This window comes from Apus apus, chromosome 1 (assembly GCF_020740795.1).
Source record: "Apus apus isolate bApuApu2 chromosome 1, bApuApu2.pri.cur, whole genome shotgun sequence".
NCBI classification, from domain to species: Eukaryota; Metazoa; Chordata; class Aves; order Apodiformes; family Apodidae; genus Apus; species Apus apus.
This window is the reverse complement of record NC_067282.1, coordinates 17,110,377-17,125,635: the sequence shown is the minus strand read 5'-3', so window position 1 is coordinate 17,125,635 and position 15,259 is coordinate 17,110,377. Positions and strand designations below refer to the sequence as shown.

The following is a 15,259-nucleotide window of genomic DNA, read 5'->3' as shown; positions in this document are numbered from 1 at the left end:
CTGCACTTGGAGAGAAGAGACTGAAGCTTTTTCAGAGATCTGTATGGCAAGATCAGAAAGCTCAGAATATTACAGAAAAGCTACAGAACGCTCAGAAAGGGATGACTGGATATCCAGGTGGTTGAGGGAGAGCTGCATGAAAAATGTCCAAACTCTGCAGAACATTAGAGTGAACAATGAGGTCCATATGAATAATATCATTGGAGGCTGAGATTAACTAGGTAAGAGCATGAGAAATATTAAGTCTGGTTACAGGGGTATGAAAACTAGAAGCAACTGGGAAAAAAACAATTAGAAGCAGGCTTTGTAGTTGGAAGGATACTGGGGTCTAGAAAAGGAAGTACAAGGGCAGCAAGGAGGGCCAGAACCAGCAGAGGGATGATGAGATGTGCAAAGCCTGTGACGGGCGCTGCCTGGGGTTATGGTGGGCAGCCCTGCACGTGCTCATGGGCAGCTACAGCAACGTAACAAACAAAACCCTCTGCCCTGACCATGCAATAAGGGTCTAGCCCACATCCATAGCCAGGGGGACTGGGGTGAGAGTGCAGTGGCTGCTTCCCCTGGTCAGTAAGATGACAGACAGATGTGGACAGATGGATCATGTATCCTGGTATCACCCACTTCAGACCCAACAGCACCTGCTGCTACCTGCTGCTTTGTGACACTGATCCGTAAAGCAACACATGCAAAATTAGCTGGATACTAAGTTGTGTGTATCAGACGTTTCCAAATAACTTGGCTTCAACCTGCTTTATTTATTCTTAATGTGCCAATACAGGGATAAATAGAGAAAAATAAGTTTCATTCCTCCTGGAAGACATAAAAAAAATTCACAGATTAAATTATCTTCCCTGGCAAGCCCTTAGAGCTATGCTTAACCCATCCATCCAGTGCACTCGCCTGTTAAGAACTGCCCCTGGACACTGATACATAGACACATGTGTTAGCATTTAACAAAATTAAGTGCCTGAGAAGTACAGTATTTCAAATCCCTGCCTCCTCTTTACCCTTGTCTCCTATCCAGGAGGCTGGACTAACTAATTATTCCTTTCTGCCCTGTTGCTTGTTTACATTTTCTTATGTTTTCAAAGCTGCCCTTTGTAATGAAAAGATGCATTTATTTTTTATGCAAGCATCAAAGTTCTCCTGCACCAAACTTAAAGACTGACAATGTTAACACAAGGTCTCTCTCTGCAAGTCTTCATCCAGCAAATTATTCTCCATAGCAATTTGAAAGGAGAGGATACTGGAGGGAATACTAATGTACTATAGCTTAAAGGTGATCAATCTCTAAAATACTTGTGTATACACATACACACACAAACTTTTAATTATTATATATATATTGTTTTTTACATATGGAATAATTATACATAATACATACAAATTAAAAAAAAAAAAAACACCTGCTTTTCTGCAGACTCTATCAATGGCACTTAAGAGAATTTCAGTGCAGACATGCCAAGCAGGAGAGCAATGGAGAAAGTGGGCAACAGTTTGAAAGAATGAAAGGCAAACCTGACAGGGGCATTAAGCAGCTTATTTTCTCTGCAGAAGTTTTAGTGGAGTAACATCTATCAAGTGAGCAGTAAATCTCCCCAGAAAGGCTGAAATACTTTTGGAGAACATACATCAAAGGTAAAGGGAAGAAAGGATTCTCATTCCAGGTTTTGCCACAAGTTTGCACACACAACTTAAACCAAGGTTGTTTCTCAATGCAGAATTCAAACATTCCAGACTTTGAGGGCCCTTCAGATAAATTAAGCTGACTGATCCACTGCATGAGTGGATGTGCCCTGAATTGAAAGCCAGGGGACTGCAGGGTCTATTTAGGTATACTAGCAGTCCAGAGAGTGGGGATGAAGAAGGCCAACAAACTGTTCATTTGGAGCGGAATCTCCAAGTTATCTCCCAGATTTCTTATCTTTTGACTTTTTGATTATGCTTCTATGTATTTCATAGTCTTGACTAAACCCCTCCTCTCTACAAACAACTGTCTGATTTCTTACATTTTAATACACAAATGACTTATTAGTAACTTTGCAAAGCTGCGATTAGAATTGATACTGATGAGGGGCCAAAGCCTGGCACAGAGAGAACAGAACTGCAGATCATTCTGTTCACATCAGTATCAGATCCTAATTGGCACACTATGCTGAAATCCAGAAAGAGGCATGGGGATTCCAAAAGTTCAGCATTATCATCATCTGTCAGCTGGTTTCTCAACACACTGGTTAAATTCATGTGGTCATCCCTCTTAGTCCTAATCTTCTGCCATTACTTCTTCCATTCAGCATAGTAAGACATAGAATAAGGTTTTAAAAATGCTGTCAAATCACACAGATGAAGGGGCAGGCAATATATGTAGTGAAAATTTTCAAGATTCTGCTAGTTTTCCTTTTTAAAAATTTCTCAGATCATAATGTAAGAAAACATTTTTTAAAATAGGCTTATATAACTTAAAAACATAATCATGTTAACTGCAGCATAGCACAGGAAGACCAGGTGTTCTACAGTCTAGTAATTTGTCACGTTTTAGTTCATTATGCCATGTGCTGACAAGTTTGAAGACTTAAGTCTTCTCTGTATGAAATTTCACAGACACAAAATTAATTTACCATGCACCATTCAACACCTTCAATACCTTCCTGCTCCCTTCTGACTACCTGATGTCCCATGAGATTATTCCAAAAAATTCACATCTTAAAACACTCTCAGGTGCTTGTCAGCTGTAAAGTCAATCTTAATTAAGTCAATTCTTAATCAAAATTAATTTCACTCCCATACAAAATATGGAATGGTTCAAAGTTATGTACAAAAACAGACATAGGAAAATAGATGTTATCCAGTCCAGATGCTTCATCTTTACCAAGAGCACTGAAGCTTCTGAAAAGTAATTTAAGTCCAAGGAGCAATGTTCTAATCACACTCAAAACAAGACTGCAAGATACTCCAGATTCTTTTTAAATAATACACTTTACAGGATGGCAAAAAAACAAACAAGAAAAAAACCACAACATCTATTGTTCTCTATCCTTTTACTTCAGAAGTTTTGTCTCCTATCATATACAGCAAAGTTATCTTCTATCTTACTACCTATCTTGCAGCTATAAGAGTTATATGGCTTTTACATATAATTTCTATTTAGAATGTCTTTGAAAATATGCAAAAGCACAGCATAAATATGAAACTGTAAATACACTACAAGACTGTCAAATTCTGTGTGTCAACACAGGCAAAACAGCTATTTAAAGCTATCATATACTGCAAAACTACTCACTATACAGTTTTCACTTTCCAAGTTGACCATACTTACAGGGCATATTCTGCAAGAGGCAATTTGAAAACATCAAATACTTCCTTATTCTTCATTAAGTAAACTGAGCGCAAGTAGGACACAAAACACTGAAAGAAAAATAGAAGTATTTAAGACCAAAAAAAAAGAAACAATTGCATTACCAACAACATGCAATTAACATTATACTGTTGCTCTAAACACAAAATAGAATTTCACTATTAAGTGGTCTAACACTGATTTCAGACTGAAACTCCTTTACACAATACCCATCAACCAAAACTTATGAGTACTACAGAAGTGATGCCTCAAGTATTCAAGTTTGTCATTAAATGAACATTAATTGGCTGAATTTCCCAATAGTCATGTTATTTTCCCTAGGAAAAAAAAAATATAGCAAATTAGTCAGAAGGAAACATCATTGATTCAATTTTATTTTATTTTTTTCCCCAGCTTTTCTGAATGTTGCTATGCTATTCTGATACCTGAATGTCCAGGTTTGAGCCAGGATGAAGCCACTTTTCATTTTACTGACTTTTTTTTTTTTTTTCCTTCAGCAAGTGTTCCAGCTTAGACTGATAACAAATGCAAGAATGTTTTTGGAACTGCTAGGACTCCAAGGTCACATTTTTGCTCTGCCAGCTAAGACACTACAGGGAGATCTATGACTGCCCCATAGGAGGCTGAATTAGGCAGCAAAATTGGCCAGAGATATTCCATTCCATATATCTACGTAAGCTCAGAGGAAGGTCAGAGATCACAGAAGACAACTTCCTTCCTGCTTCTTCTTCTTCCCTCCTCTTCCATCCATGGCGGGTGCCCAGGGAGGACTCTATCCATCCATCACCACCGACCCCCAGGCTCAGAGGAGGCAATTACTTAGATCTCATGCCCTCTACATAAGTAAGCTACCTCCTACCTGAACCTCTGTGCATAGCTGTGCTGTTTCACTGCTATCTGATCCATTCATGAAGGGAATTCATTTCTTATAAACATCAAGAATTTGGCAGCTTGCAACAGACAGGCTAGAACAGCACAACAACCATCCCTTTGAGAAATCCAGCATTCCAGACAAGGACCCAATGCCAGGATTTAATTTGCATTATGTTATTGCTTTATTTAGACTGACATGTGAGATTACTGAGGCACATTTGCACAGTATGCCTGAACACTCATGCTTAAATTTTATTGAGGGACACTTATTTGATAAACCACTTGTCCATACCTCAAAATTGCAACAAAAATGGCTTGAAAAGGTAATTAAATGGCAATTATTTTTTTTTCAGATTTTTTTTTTATCTGCAACACTAACAGACAGCCCACGTTTTATTTTATTCTTGTGCTATTTTGAACCTTTATCATTGTTTTGTTTTACCCAATTCAGAATTATCTTTCTCTGCCTTTTAAGAGATCTTAAAAAGCCAAAGCCAGAAACAAGTATTAGCACTTTCATTCCAAGTGAGCTGATGCTGGCTTCCTCCTACTCTTGTCCTCCCTCAACCCAATGCTCTGTCACTTCTGATACCAATTGGTGTAACTGCAACTTCCTGTGGCAGTTGCAGATGATCACAATATGTCACTAGCACATCTGGCCTGAGCAACATTGGGATGAAGCTTACGCTGACATTCCACATGCTGCAAGTAATACTTTGTGAACTACAAAAACCTGGGATACCTAAATGCCAAAAATAGCTTTCATAGTCCCTTCAACATAGCCTTAGACATTTTATTCACAAAGCTCCCACTGATTTCCTCAAGCACTTTGATATAAGGCTTCTTGCTTAGGAAAGAAAGAATGACATTCCTCTGACCCAGTGTCTCTACTGCAGGCATCTGAGCTAGGGCACATCACACAGGCTACCTCTACAGTGCAAACACAGGGCCATTCATCCATCTCAAAGGGTTTATAAGGTATCTGTGTCAGGATGAATCCTAGAAGTGCCTATTCATCACTATCAGCTATAAATAAAAGCTCAGACAGACTAGTTCACCTTACCTCATTTTACATCCACCCCAGTTTAACAGAAAGGCTACAACTCTTAGTCTCTCTTTAGGCATTTGTGATCCCCTTTTTATTTTATGCTACCACTCTGGTTTATGAGATTATCTTCAGGTGCCACCAATCTCCACATTAGCTCTGACAAATAAAATGTTATTTAGAGTAATTCAGAATTTCTGCAATTTTGAATTTCTCAGGCTTTGGCCTTTCTGCAATTTTGGATTTCTCAGGCTTTGGCCTTTCTGCATTTCTGACCATTTGGCCTTTGGTAGTGCTCGTTAAATTTGACCTATATGTATAACAAAAAATTACCCAAAAGATTTTCTTATTATTGTTCCAATCATCTTGTTTCCCCTGCTTCTCAATTTCAATACCTGCATAGTCTAGAAGAGGGTACAACTAGGCTCATGATATCCACACAGTTTAGTAACAAACAAAACAGCCAACTAACCTCAGAAAACCAACATGTTGCAGCACTTCAATAATGCAGGTAGTGAGCTCTATCCCAAAGAGTTCACTGTCTAAAAAAGTTGTTAGACCAGTGTGAGGTCAGCAAACATGTCTAGTGGTGGCAAGAGGCAGCATAATGCCCAGTTTCATGGGCCACCATCCAGGACAACCGTCTCTTACAACCAGCTCATTCTAGTCCAGAAATCTACCTAGCAATTTTAAGTTTTCCTACCTTACCCCAATCTGCTAAAGTCTTGGTGACATTCATGTATTTCTCATGGAGTCTCCCAATATTAGTCAGCACAGCAAAGAAATCCCATTCATAGTCCCTTCCACACAATTCTCCATCTTATCTGGAAGAGCTATTCCAAGCTATCTTGGTACTAATTTATGAAAGTTGCTTCATGCAATGCACTGAATTTTACCACTGAGAAAGGACAAACTGTGGTATATATTCAGGAGATAGAATAATAAAAATGGATTAAGAAAGCAGGCACATAAATCACAGAATCATCATATAATCATAGAATGGTTTGAGTTGGGAGGGGCCTTAAAGATCATCTAGTTCCAACCCCCCTGCATTGGGCAGGAACACATCCCACTAAACCAGGTTACTCAAAGCCCTGTCCAACCTGGTCTTGAACACTTCCAAGAACTCCCTGGGCAGCCTGTTCCAGTGTCTCACCACCCTCAGTCTAAAGAATTTCCTCCTAATGTCATCTAACCTAAATGTCCCCTCTTCCAGTTTTGATCCATTACCCCTTTTCCTCTCACTACTAGACCTTCTAAAAAGCCCCTCCCCAGCTTTCTTGTAGCCCCTTCAGGTACTGGAAGACTGCTATGAGGTTTTCCCAGAGTCTTGTCTTCTCCAGGCTGTACAAGCCCAAATTCTCTCAGCATGTCCTTGTAAGGAGAGGTTCCCCAGCCCACTTACCACCTTTTAGCCCTTCTCTAGACTTTCCCCATGAGCTCCATGTCCTTCTTATGTTGGGGGCTCCAGAACTGGATGCTGTACACCAGGTGGGGTCTCACAATGGCTGAGTAAAGGGGAAGAATCACCTCCCTGGCCCTGCTGGCCACACTTCTTTTGATGCAGCCCAGGACACAGTTGGCTTTCTGGGCTGCAAGCGCATATTGAATCCTACATGGTTTCATTTTTTTCTGACTTCTTGAGCCAAGGAACAAAACATGCTACCACTCTGTAATCTTTTTTCTTTATTTTTATTATTTTTAAATGTTCACTATCAGCTTCCCAAGAAGAATCCTCTCAGGAAGAACTACCAATTTACCTATTCACTTAAATCAAAAGGGTTACTGAAAAGGGTACACAGTCCTGTTCTTCTTCATGCTACTAAGGATACATGATGAAAGATGTATTTGTACTGATTTAACAGCATTATGCTTAACTGAATCACAGAATAGTTAACTTAGTCCACAATCCTGCTCAAAGCAAGGTCAGACAGAGCAGGCTACCCAGGAACATGCTCAGTTTTTAAAACTCAACAATAGAGACTGCATAGCCTCTCCATGGAACTGGTTCTCCTGTTCAACCACAGAATAGACTTTTTTTCTTGGGTTTAAATGGAGTTTTTTGTATAGAAATTTGCGTCCACTGCCTCCTCCCCTGTTACTGGGCACCACTCAGAAGAGTGGCTCAGACTATTTTATACTTCTCTCCTAACAGAGGAGATACTCCAAATGTTTAATCATCTTTGCGCTTCTTTTTGGTCTTGCTTCCAGTATGTCCATGTCTTGTACTGGAAGCCCAGAATCAAGCTCTGCACTCTACAAGTGTCTCACCAGGACTGAGCAGAGGGAAGGGAAAGGATCACCCACCTCCCCTGACTTGCCAGCAACCCTCTGCCTAAGCCACCCAGACTATGGTTGTCTTCTTTGCTGCAAGGCACATTTTTGGCTCATGTTCAGCCTGTTGTCCACTAGGACAACCTGTTGCTCCAAGTCTTTTCCTGTAAAGCTGCTTTCCAGACATTTGGTTCCATCCTGTACTAGTGTATGGGGTTAAACCATGGCAGGTTCAGGTCGCAGACAGCTGGGAGAGACTCAGACAAAACTGAGAAGCAGTGACTTCTAAATCAAAAATTCACTCTCACACCTATCACTCTAAAATAACTATGACCTGACCTATGCTTTAATTATGGCACAACAGGAGGCCAGGTGGCTCTTCAGGCATGAGTGTCATGAGCCCATGTGGAGTCCATGTCAACTCACACAGACTATACAGGCATACTTACTGCCAACTGCTAATACATTATTATGATTTCTACTGATACCATATTTTAAAGCTTAAAAACCAGAAGCATATAGTACTTCCAAACACTGCTGCTAGGGCACATATGAACAGGTCAGTTATTCCAATGGCAGTTCTATTCAACTAGCACACCTCAAGAAATATAGTGAAGCAGATGACTTACCCTTTGGGCTTTGTCTTTTAACTCCTGATCTTGAGCTAAGAAAGCCTGCATCCTCTTTTGAATGTCTGTAAGTTTTTCAGGATTAATTCTAATTAAAAAAAAATAATAATAATAAAGTTAGCTTTAAGTATTAGAACATCTAAAAATAAGCACCTATTAAGTTTTCAGGATTGTCTTCACATCTTTTGCATTGCTTTAATATGCATAAAGTTATTACCACTCTGAAACAGCTTAGAATGGAACCGTATTATGAATGAAGCAAACATTCCTCAAACAAATAATATAGAAAAGACTCAGACTTTTTATCCAGAGACAGCTTTCAGTGAAGGTGGTGAAGCTTATTCCGAAGCTAAGTCAAAATCAGCAAAAAAGAACTTCCTGAATTTATAAAAATGCTGAAAAAAACACAGAAGAAGCATAATGAATTATATAGAACCACTTTAAACTAAGACGGCAGTCTTTATAAGGAAATTCTCAGCATTTTTTGAAAGCTTAAATAAATCCATTGCCCTGGGAATACTGAAATTCAAACAGCTCTTTGTTACAGTCAGATAAGCAAAAAAAAAGGACATTGAGATTAAACAGATTTAAATTAATAAAGTGAATAAAGAACAGTGACTATATTATAGAAAACTCCATTAAACCTAGTAAGAAGGTATGCAAAGTCTTCTCCCAGACTCTGGATTTTTATCCTTATTCCAGTGATAACTACACTATTTCGTAGAATCACAGAATCATTAAGGTTGGAAGGAACCTTAAAGACCAAGTTCCAACCCCCCTGCCATGAGCAGGGAACCCTACCAATAGATCAGGTTGCACAAAAAAATCTCATCCAACCTGGCCTTAAAAACCTCCAGGGATGGGGCATCAACAACCTCCCTGGGCAACCCATTCCAGCTCCTCAGCACCCTTGTAGTGAAGAATTTCTTCCTAATATCTAACCTACAACTCCCCTCTCTCAGTATAAAACCCATACCTCTTGTCCTATCACTATCTTCTCTGATAAAAAGCCCCTCCCCAGCTTACCTGTAGCCCCTTTCAAGTACTGGAAGGCCACTATTTGCCCAGATCTTTTCTTATTCACTTCTGGTTTTGATCTCATAGTTCCACCTAAGTTTATCATACAACCTACCAAACATGGCAGGAGGTTATCCCTCAAGTAGAGCTCAAAAGAGATGTACAACTATCAGATCTTTTAATCTGGTTCTTGCTGCTGTATGCCATGTGTCATTTCACAGTGTACAACAAAACAGTCTTTTCCGAAGGAAGTTGGGGGGAAAGAAGAGAAGGAGTCATGCCTCTTCACATAGCAGCAAGTTGGTCTAAAAACATGACTGATTACAATACTAGGCAAGAGACATTTTATATTCATTTTTTGTAACATAAGCCATTATGATCACCTATTATTCTTACTAAATATGAAAGCAGCAATTAAGCAAGGAGTTGGAGAGTACTGCCAAGGAATACTTAAAATTATAGACATCAAGCTTTATTCCCTCACCATTTCAATTTCTTATCTCTGTCAGACATAGTCAGTGGAAAACTGTTGTGCACAGAAGAGCTATTTAGCTACAGTTTTAGTGAAGATCAAAAAAAAGAGTTCCAGTTTCAAGCCAGCCAACATAATTTGCACTGAAACTGTAAAGGCATATGAAAGAAAAGAAGAGGCATGAAAAATTCAGTGGGGGACAAACTGACCAACAAGTCTTTGAAATGCAATGCAGGATGGAATGCACACAAGATACCAAAGATTGAAAAAGTAAACAGAAGGTTCTTCTGGATTTTTTTCTATAAAACAAGATTGACAAGGTGACAGTGAAAGCATATATGACCCTAACAAAAGAAAAATGGTAGAACAGCAAAATGAAAGCAGTGACTTGCTTTATAACAAACTGTGTTAGAACGAACAAACACAAAGTATATTACCTCACTACAGAGGAAAGACAGGAGAAAAAGTAAAAGGTCTGGCTAGATGAAATCAACAAATTTACAGTGACCTGAAACTCAAGAGGAAAACTTAAAAGTAGAAATAAAGACAAATGCAAAAAAAAGCACAAATACACTGGGATAAAATAAGAATTACAAACACAAAATGAAATACAAAAAGTAAACGAAGGATAGAATTCATAACAAAAATACTAAAAATTAACATGAACACCAGTAGTAAGACAGTCCAGAAAAGTGCTGGATTGCTGTTAAGTTACAGAAAAGCTACTAAGAGATGACATCACATCAGTGTCTTTTTTTCTTGTCTTGACTCAAAGTAGCAGCTGCCATCACACAGCTAATAACAGATACAGCACACTCCAAGCTCACACCAGAATCTCAAATCCCAGGAAAACAGGTGCTTGGATAAATTAGCTGGGTCAAAAGAAATTTGCTCCTTAGCAACTACAGAGAAAGTCAAAGCACTTTTGAGTCATAGTTGTATCTATTCTTAAGAACTCATTTGAGATAGATCAAAACCTGACAGAGAGCTGTTAACAGGGCTCATCTTCAAAGAGAGAAAAAGAGAAGTTAAACAATTTTTTACCCTTGATACTGAAAAAAACAATTCGTAAGGACCTGAAGAAAAAAGCAAACACACAAGGGCCGACATAGCTTAGTCAGAAGCAAAACATGACTAATGGGTTGGATTATCCTTCACAGCAGCAGGTTTTAAGAATAGGAAAGCAACAGCTGATGTCATACTTGATGTCAGCAAAGCACCTGGCAGTTGCAAGCTCACAGAAGCTAGGGAAACATTGTCTACACAAAATCTTTAAGTAAATGCAAAACTGGCCTTGGAGCTGCACTCAAAGAGCAGGAGGGACTGTGAACTACTCGTTGCCACTGTCAAACTCCAAATGCACCCCAAGTCTCACCTGGGCCTGCTATTATGCATTATTTTCCAGGAGTTTATTACTGTAGGAATATAATCCATTTTTTACAGGAGACAACATCACTGGGGCTTCAACACAATGAACAATAATCTTAAACAAGATATAACAACATTTTGTTGACTGCACATAAATTTTGGGTTGAGTAATTAGGTTGAAATTTGCAAGAATAGGGTTTGAAAAAGACAGAGGACACAAGATACTTTACAGGTAAAAGCACAGCAAGATAATGTGGTGTAAATCTAAGCAATGTCAGCCAAAAAATTGGTGCCCCAAGAACATTTTGAGATTATGTGTCTGTTAATGAATGACAATATTTGCATGACTGCATTTTTAAAAAATAATTGTAATACTGGATTCTCTCCTCTCCAACACTGTGTCATGACAACCACCCATTGTCATCTTTGTCTCATGCTGGGATTCCAACAATAAGAAAGCTGGGCATTGTTAAATTGGGTTTTGGTTTGAATGTTATTTCTTTCTGAACAAATAAAACTCTAGAATAATTATATAGATTTGACTATTTGCAGAGAGACACAAACCCAAAATCTAAACACTTAAATTATCATAATTTATAAGCTTGCCTAAACAGCTCAGAACCTGTGAGCTAGAACCAACTATGAAAAGACTAGAAGGAAATTTTATGATATTGCCTGGCATTTTAGCTAGACTGCTTCTTTCTTGTTTTATTCTGTGAGTACAAATCTTGCCTGGAAGGACCCATATCACTTCTTGAAACTTCTTCTGCCTAGCAGTTGCATAAATGGCCACACTTGACTGTGCCATGATACAAAGCTAAACTCGGCTTGCTTGGGTCTTACGAACTGACCACACAGCACTCCCCAAATTTCCTGGTCAATACCCACTCTGCTTTCCTCTCTTTTCCCCTGTTTTTAACACCAGCATACAAAGACCACTTCAACTAGATACTGTCTCTAACCCATTCCCTCCAAAGCAGAATTTAAACAAAAAAGCACTCAAAAGACCATGCTGCCATGATGCAGCAAACGAGTTTCCATATTCCACCCAGCTTCCAAGCAGCATCAGGTTTTGCTCTGTGGTCTCAGCCTGGAACGTGGCTCCCTATGGTTACAGAGGATGACCTGGAAGGCTGGAGAGAGAAGGAAGAGCTGGGACCTAATCAAAGCTGCTCAAAGTTACCAGTCTCACACCAGCAGATGACATATAGGTGGAAACCATGCTGGTTAGTGACATCAATGAATTGTCCTTAAGTAATGACATCAACTTTGAGGCAGTAAATTTTAATTCCCTAGTATTAATATTACTGTAATATGTAATACACATCCAGGCATTCTCCACTGTCAAGGAAAAAAGGTGTTTTGTAGTTGTTTCCTTCAACAACCACACTTTTGCCATAATATTAAAGAAAGCAGTATTACCTTGTAGCTATCTATATACTTGTGTTTCCTTTGATAAAATTTTCTAGACACAAAATTTGCAGTGATAACTCATTGGGAAGCAGCTCTTATCTTGTTAGTCAACCAAATTGGTTGAGTAACCAAATAAGGTATTATAAAAAATAATTTCATTTTACATTTCGCATCTAAAACTTTGAAATTACAGACTCCTTATAAATATGTACGTGACATTTATTACTTTCAGATTCAGTTTTTACTATATTTCAATGCTCTAAAATACAATACTTATTACTGCATATTTCACATTTTTTCTTGCTCTGTTGTCACTATGAGAGATGTATTGTTAAAAGCACTACCTATAAATTGGCAGATTGTGCTGCTCAGAAAGGAATGGCATACTAACAGGTGCTTTGAGGAAGCTTAGATTGAAAACTGAAAGACAAAGGCCCAAACTCTAGCCTTTTGAATAGGTACTCAAGAGAAGAAAAAAGTTCTCCTGTCTGCTTTCAAATTACAGAACTGTTTTAAAAGCTCTGCATAAATGAAATAACAAAATGTTAAGAGCCATTTCTAAGTCAGAAAAAAGAAAAGAAGGAAAGTAAAAGAAAACTGGTTCTTTATATCCCTAAATTAGACAGCCAGTTAACAAGAACAGCAAAACATACACTTTAATTGACAATGATGTTTTAGAAACAAATGGCTTTCCGAAGACATTTCAGAAGTTTAAAGAGTTAAACTCTGTTAGCAGCATCCAATGTTCTTTTCCTTCCAACTCACAACTTAAATCAATTCTTGAGAATCTATAATTAGGTAAATACACATAAACACCAGAAGACCAAGAACACGATTTATGGGTTAATGAAACTTTAACAATTTATCAACTGCTAAAACACACCAGAGTTGTATTATTTGGGAAACTGACAAGAAGCACAAAACCCAAGAAAATGTGTAGTTAAACATTTTTAGGATTAAACCAGTTTGCCATTCAAAAGTAATAACAATCCTTTTTTCAGGGACTTTAGTTATTCTCTTAGAGGTGTGCTGCTAAACCAGGTAAGCCTTAACCACAGTAGGTAAATACATTCTAAGTAAACACATTCCCCTTCATTAAAGTGTTACAAATGCTAAGGTATGCTTTGCAGATTGAAAAACAGGACCTCAAGGTAAGCTGTTAAAACATATTATCCATCAAAATCTCCAACTTTGCTTATAATGATTCCAGATAAGAGCATTGCCTAAATGTATTTATTATACATGTCCCCCAGTGGTGTGGTAAAATAATGAATTTTTGGGGTGATGTTAAAAAAAAATAAACACACATAACTTTAATGCACGCTGTTATTGAATTTAAAATAGAAAAAGCTAATGAACTGAAAACAATTCTAATTTGGAAGATTTTAATAGTAAGCCCTAAAGTATGTGTTATTTCTTAACAAGTTTGGACATAAATGTATATGGAAAGTATAATGAAAAACAGATAACCATGTAAGTTGTGGCAACTTCTTACTATCCTTTGTTACATTAGAATTCAAAGAATACAGTATAGTTAATTTTAGGCAGACCTGGAAGTTTAAGCAATGAGGTAATAATAACCACTTCAAGATTCACACTATTTTGATTTCTTCCCAAAAACAATTACTCCACAAACACTTCCTTCACACACTTGACTATCTTCTTTGCTTAGATATCCTTATCTTCACCTTCAAACAGCAGTTTATCTAAGTAAAGGAGTCCTATCCTTGCCCATACCCACTTGCACAGAAACTTACTTTTCTATCTTAGCTTTTTCTAGTTTACTGCTAGCTCCACTCTACGCTCTTTGGCATGGTATAGTGTAAACTACCTAAGTATTCAAAATGGCACCAGGTTCATACATATTTTCTGGCTTGCTTACAATTGCTCCATATTTCCTTCACACTCTGCTTCCTCTTTTAAATTAGCATTAGACTGACAGGCTCAAAGAACAATTAACTCATTCCTACCTATTAGCTGCTAATTAAGAAATTACCACCAATTCTTTTTAGTGGTGTGGGGTTTTTTCTGTTATTTTTACATTGAAGATTTTTGTCTTTCCTACATTACTCTGCATTTAATAGAAACTGGAAATACAAGGAGTTTTTTTTACATGCTATTATTAATACACTTTGCATCTCTTGCAAAGTCAGTTCTCTTTTGTACAGATAGCAGAGATTCTACAGGTCTCCATTGGTATATTCCATCTAGTATGTAAAGTGACCATTTAGACACATCTTTTATTTCCTGTTCTTCAACTAACTGTTTCAGAAAGATTATGACAAATTGAAGAAACAGTCTAGAACTAAAGAAGTACGATAAAATGTATAAAAAAAAACAAGGACTGATCTAAGAAATTGTAATTGTGTAATCTGCAGAAGAGAAAGAGATCATAGAATCACAGAATATTAGGGGTTGGAAGGGAGCTCTGAACATCCTCAAGTCCAACCCCCCTACCAGAGCAGGACCAAAAAGCAAAAACAACAACAAAAAAACTAGGACAGATCACTCAGAAGAGCATTCAGACAGGTCTTAAAAGCCTCTAGAGAAGGAGACTCCACAACCTCCCTAGGGAGCCTGTTCCAGTGCTCTGTAACCCTCACAATAAGTAAGTTCTTCCTCAAGTTGAGGTGGAACTTCCTGTGCTCGAGTTTGAGTCCATTGCCCCTCGTCCTATCACAGGGCACAAGTGAAAAGAGCTTGTCCCTGCCTTCTTGATGCCCAGCCCTCATGTATTTGTAGCCATTAATTAGATCCCCCCTCAGTCTTCCTTTCTCTAGACTGAAATGATAATGCTCAATTACACAAAAAGT

The 15,259-nt window shown here is 38.1% G+C and overlaps 1 protein-coding gene across 1 annotated transcript in view; it reads right to left on the bottom strand.

The window, feature by feature from the left end:
- DDX10 (DEAD-box helicase 10) overlaps nucleotides 1-15,259 on the bottom strand; it is a 163,113-nt gene that overhangs the window by 115,804 nt on the left and 32,050 nt on the right. The window contains exons 11-12 of the mRNA XM_051641310.1: nucleotides 8,177-8,264; nucleotides 3,317-3,405 (exon numbers count right to left, since the gene is read on the bottom strand). Coding sequence (XP_051497270.1) covers nucleotides 3,317-3,405; nucleotides 8,177-8,264 — 177 coding nt within the window. The remainder of the gene's footprint in view (nucleotides 1-3,316; nucleotides 3,406-8,176; nucleotides 8,265-15,259) is intronic.